A 15,486-nucleotide genomic window follows, 5' to 3' on the forward strand; every position below is an offset into this window, starting at 1 on the left:
TTAAGAGTCCATGACATGCTAGATTTTGTGAGTGACTCGCGACTTAGGCCAAGTCGCGAGTGACCCGCAAAACTCATTGCTTGTTACTTTTTTAGTATGACTTTTCTCATTCTTTACCAACACTATATAAACCCTCATTACCCACAAAATGTAAGAAGAAGGAGTATTTACAAGAAACTTTTGAGAGAGAAACCCTAGCCAAACACTTGAGAGTAAGAGATTGTTTTACCCATAATCCTCTACATCGTTTCTCTAAAATTTTCATTTACTCCCACCTCTCCATCTACACATCCTGAGATGTTCTTAGCCCAAACACTTACCTCACCCATTTTGAGTGTTGAGAGAAGTTTTGGTGCCTTTGGGAAGCATTGGAAGAAGCCATTGAGTGGTAGATGCAATCGGGCGGAATTGCGGGATTTGGATAACTAGTGAACAAGACTCCAAGAAGTTCGTTGATAGCAAGAGCTTGAAAAGCTCAAGTACATTGGGTAGATTAGGCTTGGAAGGTCTTTTTGATATTAGTATACTCCAACTTATTCACTAGTGGATCGATTTTGGCTTGAAGAGCTGCAAAGAGGTTTTTCGTCGAGTACTTCAGTTTCTTCTTCGATAACACATCTCGGAGTTATCTTTGTATTTGCATCTCTCTTCTCTACTCTTTAAACTTTGCATTTATTGCTTATTGTACTTGCTTATGACTTTGAGTAGTGTTTTGGTTTATTGTGCTTGTTTTATTCTTGTCCTGCACTTAAATAAGTTACAGTAAAAGCAATTAAGCCGTAATTTAAAATTTGGGGTCTAAACAAGCATTTGTGTTTTCACACTAATTGAGCTTTCATATTCAAATTCCAAAATACTACTCATTAATATGGGAGAGAATACTTAAAAAAGAAAAAAAAAAGAAAAAAAATTATCAAAAAATAATGGGAGAGAATCAAGAATTGGTGATAGAGCATTTAATAAAGGGGTTTGGTTTACCTTTAGTACTTTTTTAACTGAAATCTTCTTTAGTTTTAATAAGAAACTGCCACATCATCCACTAACTAAATAAAAAGAGGAGATTAAAACCCACTACTACTAGCCAGTTAAAAAAGTACAGTACATGTCCAGTTAAAAAAGTACAAGAAGTAAGCCAAAACCCTTAATAAATTATATTGAGACCTTTTCTTTTGGAGTGCATATCATGGTGGAGTCAATGGAGTATATGTGTGTATTTATGGTGTAATAAAGTAGGGCAAGCTAGGTTTTGATTGTTGGATAGCTGACCACCTTTTATAATTACACATTGACTCTTTTCTTTCTTCTTTTTTTGAATTTGGTACATTCATCTTTATTAAAGGAAAAACCATAAATCCTATTGATTTTTGGGAAAGATTTATTAAATCCATTTATTCACTCTTTAAAAAAAAAATTCTTATGATATTACGAAATGAACATTAAAGTAAACTCTCTTTATTTAAAACATTTAGTTTTGAATATAATGAAATTATGAGCCTATTTTTGGTTTTATTGGAGGATTATTATTTATTATTATCTCAATGGTTTAAGAATAATTACTTTATAAAGTTAATATTTAGTTATAATTTGTTATTTTTTTTAATATTCTTAAAAATATGTGAAAATTTACATAAAATTATTTATATATTTTTAACTAAAAATAATTAGTTTTAAACTTATTATGTATTTATTTAAATAATTTAAAAATTATTAATTAAATATTAATGACATCACTTGTTCGACCATCGATCTGACCACAGTCGGACCATAAAATTGGGAACCACTCTTTTTTTCCGGCTCTTTGACTGGTCTAGTTTTTAAAACTATGCTTCTAACACTCCCCCTCACGATAGAATGATTATTTATTTATTTATTTATTTATTGCACTTGATATTTTAAATGTTTGATAACTTTTTTATTCAAAAGGGTAAAACTATATAATTGATCCTTATTCTTTATACCATATGTTAATTTGGTCTCAAACATTTCAATTGTGTCAATTTGGTCTCTGGCCTTTTAATGTCATGTCAATTTGGTTCCTACTATTATCTCTTTGTTGAAAATATCTGACGTGTCTAGTGGATTAATAAATTTTTTTTTTTTTTTTTTTTGTTTGCGACACTAACTGCCATCTATATAGTGAATTCATACTAAAATTAAAAAAAAAAAAAAAAAAAAACAATTATAGTTTACCCTATTGAAAAGAAAAAAGAAAATTTTGATAAGTTTATTTAATGGTAATTTTTGAAAACTTCTATCTTTTTATTTAAGAGACAAACAGTTAATGATACTCCCTTAAAAAGCAACCAATATTTTAAATTTTTGATAACTTTTTTTTTTAAAAATTTAAAATTAGAAAATTTTTGATTACTTTGTTTAAGGGCAATTTTAGGAAATTTTATCTTTTTAAGAGCAAAACAATAACTAAAGTTCCCTTAAGAAGTTAGATTTTATAGATACGACATTCACAACAATTTTACAACATATTTTAGGTGGTAAATTGTTATTGTTATTGATTTGAACTACCACTGAAATTACTTTTTTGTCTACCAATAATAACTTACTACTTAAAATTTATTGTGAAAATGTTGTCGAATTTTTTTTTTCCCGTATCATATTACCATGAATATCTCTATGCCTCTCTCCTCCCAAGGAACAGAAGTTGAGCCAAATGACCAAATTGCCAACCACCATTCTTTATTTACACCTAAACTTGATGATGTGGCACATTATGATTGGTTGAACTTACCGCGTAGCAACGGATTTTTGTCTTCAAAATCTGGCCGTTAGAAATACAAGGATTCAGCATTTCTTATCTCTATAGTGAATAACTCTGAAAACTTCCCAAGACTCACACTTTCAACTTCAAGGTCTCTTTTCTCTCCCATGGCTTTCTCTGCAACGTTCTCACAAAACTCATTCTCATGCCTCTCTCAACTCCCTCACAACGTAAGAAGAAACCCTCTTCGTTTGCCATCAATTCGAGCTGTAAAATCCACGGAACCGGAGAAGGAAAAGACTGTGGAAACAAAGAGCGAAGAATCATCTGTTTCTAATGCTCAACCATCAACCACACCTCCTAAGACCCCCAGAAAGCCCGTCTATTCGAGTGAGTTCTGCATTTTCAAGAAAAATATTCTATTTTTTCTTATTCTTTGACTTTTTTTTTTCTTTTAAAAAAAAAAAAAATTTATTTATGGGCAGTGAAGAAAGGTCAGATTGTGAGGGTGGACAAGGAGAAGTATCTCAGTAGTGTCAATGTAAGTTTAATAAGTGGGTTTTTTTTTCTATAATGCTAAAGCTGGATTGGTTGAATACAATTTTCCCATGAAGTCAATTTAATGCTAGTCACAACGGATTTGATATTTGGTATTGTTGGGAAATTTCTGTAGTTATTTCCTACAAAGAAGAGGCTTGAATATGAATAAACTGAACTCAGCTATATGAATGTGTTATTATATAGAGGATATTTGAATCTTAGCTTTTGTGTGTAACCCTTTCTTTCCCTTTTGAATTTGACTCATTATATACTTAGCTTTGGCATAAGCTGGAATGTGTTTGATTCAAAATTTCAGTATCTATCTGTTGGGCACCCACCATACTACAAAGGCTTGGACTACATTTATGAAGACCGTGGTGAGGTAGCTTCTTTACACTCTCTGGCAGCACTCATGAAGTAAGGCTGGCCATTTCAATTTTCTGATGACAGCATAATACTCTTTTAGGTCTTGGATATACGTAATTTCGAAACCGGGGAGTATGCACTAGTAAGTGATTTATGTTTGAGCTCTTCTCTTTGATATAAAACATTCAGATTTATTTGGACATTGAAGATTAGTCTGCAGCTTAAAAATAATAAATAACATGGCTTTAATTTCTGTGTTATGTCATATGTGAAAGGCTTTCTGAAACTTATGTCAAGTAAGGAATAACCTGTGGTTGGTATGCTTGTATTAATGTTTTTGAACATGACATTTTTAAAAGTGTCAAACCATATCAAAGATTTTACTTTTATATACAAAAGTTGCAACATTTGCATTGAAATTTCAAGTTTCCTATGTTATGACTTTCACCATATCAACCAAGATAAATACTCTAAGTGAATATGTGACTTTGAAGGATTTAAGAATGATGTTTTTGCAGATTGGATGGGTTGGGATCCCAACTGCACCAGCTTGGCTTCCAACAGACATGCTTATCAAGGTACTGCTAACAGTTTGTTTTATTGGATGCTTCATACTGCTGCTCTAAGAGAGCCAACAAGCCAAGCTTAGCTTGGTGTTTAAGTATTGTGATTTTGTGACTGAACTTAGATCAAGATCAAGCTCAGCAAGCCTAATTCAACCTTGAATCATGTTTTATTTAGCTGAGCTCAAGTTATCCAGGCTAGTTCATTAGCCTGACATTGGTTCTATCTCAAAATCTAACACTTCTTTTAGACATTGCAAATTAGCACTTTCTTCACGGTCAAGATTTTTACTCAGTTGAGTCAGCTCCATAAATTCTATTATAACCATGCCAAACTAAATCGAGCTGAGCATATGTTACCAAATAAAAAACTTATTAGCAGTTAGACACTGGCTCATTCGATTGGTGAGGATGCAGATCTGCTGCTCAGTTGTGCCTTGCTTCACTCGACTATTCAAACCTTCTATTAGGAGCTTTTGTGGTTATTTTGGTCACCTGACCCTTGTGTTTGATTGCAGTCAGATAAACTCAATTACGAGAGAATGTGATCCAGAAGCATAATTGCCTGCTATTACTGATGGATGCCATCGCATGCCATCAGAAATTATATCTCAACAAGAGTCCCTTGGTTTCTGATCACCATCAGGAACTTCCGAATTTTTTGTCACAATTGATGTGATTGATGTTAGGCAAGAATAACATGATCATCAACATAATTTTTTTGAGATTTTGTTCTTATTCTAAAAGTATATATTATTAAGCATATCAAAACTATGCATGTGAAACTGTTAGCCTTGAAGGTGCATTATTTCAAGCTATATATATATAGTGCACAAAAATTGATAAACAATACAAGAAAATGACTTAAGTAATACACCATTGAACATTCAAGAGTGGATTTTAAACCCCCCCCCCCCCCCAAACTTAAAAAAAAAAAAAAAAAAAAAAAAAAAAAAAAAAAAAAAAAAAAAAAAAAAACTGACACTGAAGATAATAGGTCCAAAAACTGACTTGAGGTTTGTTATTAAAAAAAAAACACACACAAACAATAGCATTGTTTACAAAATGATGATGCAATGTTATGACCATGGAGGAGAGTGATTAATAAATAAAAAAAAATCATTTTTTGTACTCAACTATAGGATCATTAGCAATGTCCTTCCTAAATTTTAAATTTTAACAATTAGCTTCTTAAACTATGAGATTAGTTGCAATGTTCCCCCACCACTTAAAAGTCTCTTATTTTAATCGTATCTAACTGCTATTTCTACAAGCTTATCGTGTATTATAGAAATAAAAAAGAATACAATAACAATGAAAAACTTTTGAGAGACAGACAGACAGAAAGAGAGAAGAACAAGAAGAAACGTCAAAGCTTAATGATGAATTGTAAAATTTCATTGTGCATCTGTGAGAGCCATCAAGATGATTGATAGAAAAAGCTTAATGATGAATTAAAGGTTTAAGTATAACAAATAAGAAGAAACGTCAAAGGTAAGGAGATATTGCAAGAAGGGTTTGGGGTCAACCCACCAACCTGATGAACTTGAACCAACCCAACCAACACCCAATGTGTGTGTGTGTGTGTGAGAGAGAGAGAGAGAGAGTCACAAACAACTAAGATATATAGTAAGAAAATATAAACATGAAAACTTGTAAGGCTAAGAATAGTCAAGTTTATAGCAAGGACATGTAAAAGGTCATCTAATTTAAAATTAACTTGTATGGAACAAACTATATGTCTTTCATAATTGGATGCCCTTATTGATTACTGTTGCTGATCTAGATCAATGTTACTAAGAATTCCCAAATTCTTCTTAATCACCTTACTAACAGACACTAATGCTTAAGGTTGATAAGTATCACAAGAATGAACAGTGAATCAACTGCATCCATTTATGATATATACCTAAACCAGAGCTCATATTAACTTTTGATCTTCTGCAGCAGTTAGTATGTGTAGAGAAAGATAAAGTATCCTTGTATAAATTAGGACTACATAAGGACTCATTTATCTTTATGCATTATATATGTATGCGCGTATGTATTAATCATTGATGAGGTTCAAAACTAGGTTTCTACACATATGCTATCTCCAAAAAATGGTCATGATTCACAACAGACAGATGCAAAATATTGTTTACACAATTTTTCAGATATTACTTTAACGTAAATCAAACTACAACTACATAGGAGCCAGTTACTATCACAAGCAAGCAGCCATAAAAATAGATTTTGATTTGCCAAATGCTCAAATGTACATACAGTTGTATGATATTTGCACTTTTGCAAATTTCAATCTAATGTGAACAAAGCAAAATAAAGTATGCAGGGCTTACAGTAAGGTCATAATTTAGGCACACTGCAGCATGTTTGAGGCCACCTCACACATAGTTTAGGATTACGAGTGCTTGCTGGGATTATTTTTTGAAATCTCCCAAATGTGTAGTCTAGGAAAACATAATCAAGTGGACACCTTTCTTACCAACATTTTCTTTGGTAAACAATGTAGACACTATGACACTCAGGTGTGAGTGTAAGCGACTAAATTTCTTGGTTGGAAATAAGTCAAACAAGTGAAATAGTTTCACAAATGCGAATTTGTATTGATGATTGTGTGGTATAATTCTCTGTAATTACAAAACAGTTATCCTCTGATTCGATATCCTTAAAAGACTTGTTGATTGGATTTGTAGTAATGTGATTTTGATTCGAACACCCAATGTACTTCAATTTGGCTGAAGAATGGATCAAAGATCTTTGGAACAGAATTACAATGAATCTCTGGCTATGAGCTTGTTGGAAATCCTTTGTTCTTCACGTTCTTCGTGTTCTTCGTGTGTTCTTTGTCTTCGAAGGTTTGTGGTGGAAGTTCTTCGGTGCTTTAGAGGCTTGAATCCATTGAGCTTCACTGATTTGTGATTTCTTGAGATTTCTGGAGGCTTTTGAGCTTGATTCCAGTGAACTTTGAGATCTAAGAAGATGATTTGGATGATTCCTCTTCGAATGTTCTTTGTATTTGAGGGTTTGTGGTGGAAGTTCTTCGAGGCTTTGGAAGCTTGAATCCGTAGAGCTTAACTGATTTGTGATTTGTTGATGTTTTCGAACCTTTGAGCTTGATTCCCGCAAACTTTAGGATCTAGGCAGATGGTTTGGATGATTCTACTTCGAATGTTCTCCGATTTTGGGGTTGAAGTTCTTGAAGTTCCTGGAGGCTTCAGGGCTTGATTCCAGCAGAGCTTTTTCACTTCTAAATCTTGGTCCTCCTAAATGTCTTAGGAAGGCTTCTATTTATAGGAGTTTGGAGGTGGGTGGGCAACACGTGGCAGAGCTTGATTGGTAACACATGTCACAACCTGATTGATCCGCTTATATCATCACTTACACATGCTGGACTGCTTGTGTCATTGCTTACATGTGCGAGGTTGCTTGTGTCATCGCTTACACGTGCGAAGCTGCTTGTGTCATCGCTTACACATGCGCTGATGCGTGATTGGTTTTTGCATGACACTTAGCAAATTTCTGTTGGCTTCTGAATAGTGATAGCAAAACCTAGTAGCAGTACGTGGTGCTTTGTAATTGGCTGTATTTTGTAGACTTGGTAATGTGACATGTCAACTTGTGATAGGTCGGGAATTTTCCCTCTCTACAGTGAGTCTGCAATCTCTTGGATGCAGGATATTACCAAAATTGACATCTAACATGAATATTACAGCTCTTGAAGTTTATGCAACCCATGCTAGAAAAGGGATGATCCATCATATTAAGGATGGAGTAAACTGAACCCTTGCCCCCTCTCTAACACCCCCCCCCCACCCCCCCAAACCCCAAAAAAAAATAATAATAATTATAATTGCTTCAATTTCTACTATATAAAATTGTGATTCCTTCAATTCAGGGTCTTATTATTGCCAATATCAATTTATTATTTGAAAATTTTGTACATATTGCATATGGTTGTTTATGGTGCTATAATCCTTTTTTTTTTTCCTGGACCATCCGATTGATAAAAGCATCAGGAAATAGCAGCAAGGTTTTGGCTGTCAAAATTTTATTCAAAAAAAGAAAGATTCTGATAGAAATTTTATCAAGTAAAACACCCTGATATATAATCAAGACTAAGCAAAAAGATAAGTGTAAGCACATTCTTCCTAATTTGACATTTCAATCTAGTCTGTATATAGCAATGTTTTAAACACGTTGATTTATGCATTGATGTTCTGCACTAGGCTAAACTGAGATAGGGGTAAGCATGTCCTTCTTACACATGCCTAAAAGAGTGATGAACACACACACACAAATTTATTGGTGCTTTAAGTCTTGCACGCACAAGATGGACCTTGGCATTGAATTGTGGTATCAATTGATTCAATTCAGTTTGTTTTTTCTTTATATTTTGTCCATTTGTTATGGTGGTACTTATAAAAGGCTATATTTTCTATCGTTCAAAGTTGAGGGGTTTTCTCTCCATTCTTTTTTGTTGCATTCCCTGAAATATCTTTGCCTGATGTGTTTTTGTAAATCAAAGACTACAGTTTTCATCTCTTCTTGGTATGACGTGGTGCGAATACTTTTTGAGTTAGACTAATAGAAAATGAAGAAAAGATCAATAATCTGGTTTGTGCTAAGAAAGACTGGGAAAAAAAGAACAGATTATGCATATGACTTCCTCATATAAAGTATTCTTTATTTTCTTCCCCTCGTTTCTGTTCCATAATTTTCTTTTATCCTTTTCCCCCAGTCTTTTATTAAGAAATAAGATAGTGAAACGCAATGGCGGAGCCAGGATTGCAGTTTAGGAGGGCAAAATTAAAAGACAATTAAAAAAAAAAAAACTTAAAGAAAATCAATCAATAATAATAAAAAATAAATAAACCACTGTAAACAACTATAATTGTAATAACATTTTGTTGTGTCTCTAACATTACTTATTATTATATAATTATATTGTGTATAATATTAATATGGGGCCCATTGATTGAGTTGTTGTGGCTGGTTTGGAAAAAAAAAAAGAAAAAAGAAAAAAAAAAAAAGAGAGGATTGGGGAGAAAATATAAAAGAATAGCGGGAATGGTGTAGTGTGGTGAAATCATGTGTGACAGTGGCTTTCAAGAAGTGAGAGCTGGTGTCTTTTTCTTAGGTGCTAGGCTTATTGATCAAGTAATATAGGTTTTTGGCTTTTTTCTTATGTCAGTGGTACAAATTGGTTATTGCGGGAATGCTTCTTTGTTTTTTTTTTTTTTTCTCATGTTAGGAGGGGCAAGACCTTAAAAGAGTTAAGTTGTTGTTCATTTAAAAGTCATTTTTTGAGGAGTCAGAGAGGGTACTTGCCCCCTCTCAGCCCCCCTTGGCTCTGCCCTTGTTGGAAGGTTAAGCACCAAAACATTTCTTGTTGGGAATTCCCAAATTTGTGATATGCAAAAATAAGAAAGAAAACAATCACATTACACAAGAAATTACATGGTCCAGCAGTTCATCTACATTTATGAAAGTTGCAGTAATTTCACTATTTTAGGGAAATTTTATAAAATGTGGCAGTGCAGTTTTTTTCTCGATGCAACAAACCATATACTGAAGCAAAAGTATTTATATCCCACACAACAGATACACAATGAGCTAGAAAGGGACCAATTTTTTTTTTGCTTAATATCATGCTCAAATTCTGGCTATTTTATCTTATTAGGTACATTTTATTCAAAAAATTCACTAATAGTCAAATGGCACTGCTGAGTGGTGATGATGGCAAACTATTTGTTATGATATGAAATATCAAACAATAAGTATAATACTTCACAATTTCCAAAAACTCACATGAGCAAACGAATTAACCAACAAAATACAGTACAAACCCAATCATTACTATAAAAGAACAGTTACCAGGGCAGGGGAGGATTTGTAAATGATCTGGGCACTATCTCGGAGATAGACTTGGTAAAATAGTCATGCATGTGACCATCTGGACTACCTACACCGAGACAAAAAGACCCTGTGAGGGGGGGAGGGGAGAGGAGAGGAGTGTTCCACAGTCATTTTTTCTAAGACTAAATTACATTTTTGGCACTTAAAAGTTCAAGGTTGTTTCCATTTTAGTGTCACTAAATTACTAAAAAAAATGAACAACATGACCAAAAGCAGAATCAAACATGAATACCACACAAGGGCTTAGTTAGTTGATCTAATGAGAAAGAAGAGATTGAGAGGTAGAAAGAAAGAAGTGGAAATTAAAGAGAAAGAGGAGAGTGAGCGGCAGAGGAAGAGGAAGAGAGAGTGATGAGAGAGCTGTTCTGACTTCTTTTCAGCGTGTGGGGCCTGTGCGCTTCACAACTTTTTCCCTAGTTTGAGTTTTTTGGGTGAGAACTACACCCGGGTATAAGAACCAAACACAAACTTTTGTGAGATGTGAGAAAAATAGAGATAGAGTAATGAGAAATGATTATTGAGAATTGAAATTTGAGTTAACCTCTAAACCAAACACCCCCTAAATATCCCAAATGACAACTCTAAACTTTTTTTTTCAACATGAAAAAGAAATAGGTTCATATAGAGGGTTGTATATATTCTTTCTCTAATAATGTAGTTGTTCCATAGTCATAGGGACCTATACATAAGGATCTTACAACAGGATATTGAAATCCCCATAAAAATACCACTAGATCAACCACCAATGACTTCGTATCCGGTCAAAATCTTAGCTAATTGATCGAAGTAACACCTATAGACACAGATCCTGGAATAAATAGGGTGGGGTAGGCCTAACCACCACACTACATGTATAGACGCGAACCCCCTTGTAACTGTATGTGCGACTCTCTCTGCATACAGCTCACACAGGGACTCCTAAATCCATCTCGAGCCGCGAGGAGTGGGACTATCAACTATGGGAGTGGCTCAACCAACTAGAAACTCAAAAGATAATGCGAAGGGAAACTCAACTATATTTGATGCATTAGAGATAAGGTAAAGGTTGTGAGAATAGCAACCTATTTTATTTTGAATTTTTGATACGTTTCTAGCTTGTATGTGATTTGACACGTACCAAACAGAGTCAAAGCATACATTCAACACTACGTGTGTTTGTTTTTTTGGCATGAACTTTGACCTTGTGGAGCTTTTGAGGAAACTCTCGTATAACATACTGTCGTTTTTATTTAATTTAATTGTTCTCAAGCATGGTTATGAGTTCAAGCTTTGACAAAAAGTATATTGATGTGGAATGGGAAGTGAAGGAAACATCTTATTGTTAGCTGAAAATATTACAACTGCTAATGAAATTAGATAATTTATTTTCCAAACATAATATCAATAGGATCAAACACAAATACAAGTTTGAAAGAAATTATTTTGATTTACTCAAACGCAAATAAAATACAGATATAAGACTGGGTATAAGAACCATGTAGAATACTCCTCGATAAACTATAAGCATGTTTATCTAGAACGCCGAACGTGTCTTTCCATCCATTGTAAAACTTTATGAGCCTGCAATTAGTTAATAGAAAACAACATAAATAGGAAAATGTCAAAGTAAGTAAAGTACTTAATACCAACATTTTGAGGGTTAAAAGTTTGATTTTTTTTTTTTTTTTACCTTCTAAATATTCAAGAACGTAGTGCTAAATCCGAGCGCCATGAAGAATGTCTCTAACCAAATACAGCTCAGACAAGGCCTTGATAATGTCCCATCGTTCTTGTGGCAACTCCATAGAGCATGATACTCCAATCTTGACCATGGATATTAAACACTCCTCTGTTCTGTCTGTATCTCCACAATTGTTTAACAGTTTTGGGTCTGAAATCTCTATTACACGATTAGGCAATGCCATGCTAGCATAGTTGTGAAGGTTAAGGCCACCCTCAAACACACAATTTGTGGGTCTCTTTCCTGTTATCATCTCCAATAATAAGATTCCATAGCTGTAGACATCTCCTTTTGTTGACACATCACATCCTACACCGTACTCTGCCATTCAAAATATTTGATATAGAAAATATGTTCACATTACGACTTGGGATTGTAAAAAGTAATTATAGTTAATGTGGGAAAACATATGTTAATAATTAAAAAGTTTAGTAAATTGTTGTTACCTGGAGGAGTGTACCCAATTGTTCCCCTTATTCCAAATGAGTCGCTTTGTTTCGGATTTGTAAGTTCTAAAAGAAATTTCGCAAGCCCAAAATCTCCAATATGAGCAATCATATCACAATCAAAAAGAATATTACTTGGCTTTAGATCACAATGAACAATTGGCATTGGGCAACGGTGATGTAGGTAATCGAGTGCACAGGCAACATCAATGGCAATGCTTATTCTTTGAACAAGGTTCAAATTTTGTATATCTACTTGCCTGGTATTTGTTTCCAAATCCATATGCAACCAATTTTCTAAACTTCCATTCGGCATGAACTCAAAAACAAGAGCCTTAAAATCATTGCCATGAAAATCCACACTTGAGCAGGAAGTAATGATTTTCACAAGATTCCGATGACGAATATTTTTCAAGGCTTCACACTCGGAGATGAAGCTCTTAGAAGCTCCTTGACGTTGAATATTTATTACCTTGACTGCAACAATTGATTCATCCTCACCAAGGATACCTTTATAGACCGAGCCAAAGCTACCCACACCAATCAAACTTGTTGGCGAAAATCCATCAGTTGCTTTAAGGAGCACTTGGTAAGACACTTTCAAAAGTGATTGCCTTAAAGAAGATTCTGAAGAATTATCTTTTCTTTGACTTTTGTGCCGACAAAATAAGAAAAATGACATTATGGTTACTACCGGAATCACACATGCCATTGAGATTGCCACTTTGACTGCAAGAGGCCACTTTGCTTTCTTCTCTTCTTTTGTTAAGCATCTAGGAAACTTTAATTCTGATATGCCCCCACATAGCCTACTATTTCCGATGAGTGATATTGCACTAGAATTTGCGAACACTCCTTTTGTTGGAACCTCTCCTTCAAAATCATTGAAGGATAAATTTAAATTCTTCAGGGAAAGTTTCTCCAAGAAATTTGGAATTTGACTAGACAAGTTGTTTCGAGAAAGATCCATGACTTGAATACCTCTTAAAGAACTCAAGTATATTGGAATTGCTCCTTGAAAGAAATTACCCTCCATATAAAGGTACTCAAGGCTTGTACAAGAGCCTAGGCTACTTGGAATTTTACTTTGACAAATTGTTCTCAAATAAGTCCAACTCTACTAAATGGACAAGATTGCCAACCTCTGATGGTAGCAATCCAATGAAAAAGTTCTGACCTAAATTAAGTGAAATTGACAACGAGGAAATTCCAAAGAGTTGTTTTGGAAGGGTGCCGCTAAGGTTGTTTTGATACAAATTTAACAACAACAAATTTTGGCAATTTTCTATACTTGATGGGATAGTTCCTTGCAATCTATTATTGTCTAAGTACAAATAATTTATCAATGATAGGTTTCCAAGGGTAATTGGTAACCTTCCTGAGAGTTTATTGTCACTTAAAACTAATCGTTGTAACTTATGAAGATTGCCAATCTCACTTGGGATTGTCCCAATTAATTTGTTACCATCCATCAATAAGTTGGTCAAGTTGACCAAATTACCCATCCTTGGAGGGATCTCTCCAAAAATAAGATTTTGGCTAATTGCAAAAACCCTAAGTAAGGTTGAAAGATTACCCAAAGTGTTAAACAACGTACCTTTGAATTGATTCGCTCTGATATCAAGTATCTGCAAATTGCTACAATTGGCCAGGGATTGAAAGAAATCCATTTCATCAGCGTCTCCACTTCTTAAATTATTTCTATCAACAATCAACTTCTCCAAACGCTGTAAGCCTCCAAAATTGACTGATACTTTTCCCGTAAAATTGTTTTCTTCAATTAGGAAGAGTTCTAATTCTGAAGCATTAGATAATGAGACCGGAAGAGATCCGGTAAATTGGTTTCGATCAATTTGAAACCACTGGAGACGAGGAAGGGTGAGAAATAAGTCTGAAGGAAGACCTCCACTAATCTCATTTTGGCCAATGAAAAAACAATAATAGACGAAAGATTATTTAAAGATGGAGGGACCAAACCAGAGAGTTTATTTCCACCCAGTCCAAGATATTTTAAGCTTTGTAACTGACCCAAGGCATCTGGAATATGTCCTCCCAAAACATTGTCAGCTGCAGATATAAGTTGTAGAGAGCTAAGGTTCCCAATGAAAGGTGGGATTCCTCCCATGAGATTGTTTGTGTCAAAAGAAAGAGACTTTAGCATTGACAAAGAAGCAAGCTGCTTTGGGATCGACCCTGAAAGGTTATTTCTAGCTACAGAAATGAAATTGAGGTTGGAACAATGGGAAAGGTTTGCAGGAATTTCCCCATCAAAGGAGTTATTGTACAACATCAATACTCGCAACCTGTATAGACGGCCAACTTCATCAGGAATTTTGTCTCCAATGGTGTTGTTTGCGAGCACGATTTGTCTAAGAAAGCTAAGGTTGCCTATGTATGGAGACAAAGAACCCACCAAATCTCTGGACCGCAGATCTAATATTGTGACTCTTCTATGCTTGCGGCCACATGTCACACCTTCCCACTGGCAGAAATGGTTGGAGTCATTCCATGAGCTGAAAATGTTTCTAGGGTCAAGTGTTATCTTACTCTTGAACGCCAACAAAGCTTGATGATCCGTTTCATTCCCACCAACAGAACTAGTGGTGCCAGTACTATCACCAAAAACAGTAAGTGTTTTTACATGCAGCAGTACCACGAACAATAGAAGGATCGCTTGGAAGTGAATTGAGCAAAGTAGACTCAGACTCATAGCTGCAACTGGAGATTTTCTTCCTTGCCTTTTCATTTCCATTCTGCGAGTTTTGTGTTGTATTTGACTAATTAAGGTGTCTGTAGAGGAAATGTTGCAGGAACAAGGTTTTCGTGATGACAAAATAGGCGTCTATTCTACAATATAATACACCATTTATGGGGATATGGTTGTTGCCTTGCTTTGACAATATATCAAAAACAAACAAAAAAGAAACCACATCAAAGACGCAAAAGTTGAAAAAAAAATAAAATAAAGTAAGCGATTGCAGAAAACATGAAGAGAACGTGGTACCAAGTTTTCCCAATCCCTATAGGTTGGGCACTGTTTACAAAGGGAAAATTACATTTTAAACTGCATAGTTTATGGGATGTGAACATAAAATTTGTCTCAAGTAATTTTTTTTTATGTTATATAATACATTAAAAAAGTTTAATAATTGTTTTACTAAGCACCTCGCTTTACATTTCAAGTGATAGATGGCATTGAAAGTTTTATTATTGCTT

At 34.4% G+C, this 15,486-nt stretch overlaps 3 protein-coding genes across 3 annotated transcripts; 1 reads left to right on the forward strand and 2 right to left on the reverse strand.

Annotated features, from left to right (window-relative positions):
- Window positions 1-2,810: 2,810 nt before the first annotated feature.
- LOC115989491 (NAD(P)H-quinone oxidoreductase subunit O, chloroplastic-like) lies at window positions 2,811-4,970 on the forward strand. Its single transcript, XM_031113182.1, has 6 exons — window positions 2,811-3,106; window positions 3,202-3,257; window positions 3,573-3,638; window positions 3,723-3,764; window positions 4,141-4,200; window positions 4,704-4,970. Exons 1-6 carry the CDS (start codon window positions 2,884-2,886, stop codon window positions 4,731-4,733), a joined length of 477 nt encoding a protein of 158 aa, XP_030969042.1. The 5' UTR covers window positions 2,811-2,883; the 3' UTR covers window positions 4,734-4,970.
- Window positions 4,971-11,570: 6,600 nt separating this feature from the next.
- Window positions 11,571-13,306, reverse strand: LOC115989830 (receptor kinase-like protein Xa21). Its single transcript, XM_031113707.1, has 3 exons — window positions 12,271-13,306; window positions 11,774-12,145; window positions 11,571-11,664 (listed from the first exon to the last, which is right to left on the reverse strand). The coding sequence occupies exons 1-2, from the start codon at window positions 13,304-13,306 to the stop codon at window positions 11,799-11,801; spliced, it is 1,383 nt and encodes a 460-aa protein (XP_030969567.1). The 3' UTR covers window positions 11,571-11,664; window positions 11,774-11,798.
- A 756-nt stretch (window positions 13,307-14,062) lies between these two features.
- Window positions 14,063-15,022, reverse strand: LOC115989831 (putative receptor-like protein kinase At3g47110). Its single transcript, XM_031113708.1, has one exon. It carries the CDS (start codon window positions 15,020-15,022, stop codon window positions 14,063-14,065), a length of 960 nt encoding a protein of 319 aa, XP_030969568.1.
- Window positions 15,023-15,486: the final 464 nt, after the last annotated feature.

Source organism: Quercus lobata, chromosome 5 (genome assembly GCF_001633185.2).
Source record: "Quercus lobata isolate SW786 chromosome 5, ValleyOak3.0 Primary Assembly, whole genome shotgun sequence".
NCBI lineage: Eukaryota > Viridiplantae > Streptophyta > Magnoliopsida > Fagales > Fagaceae > Quercus > Quercus lobata.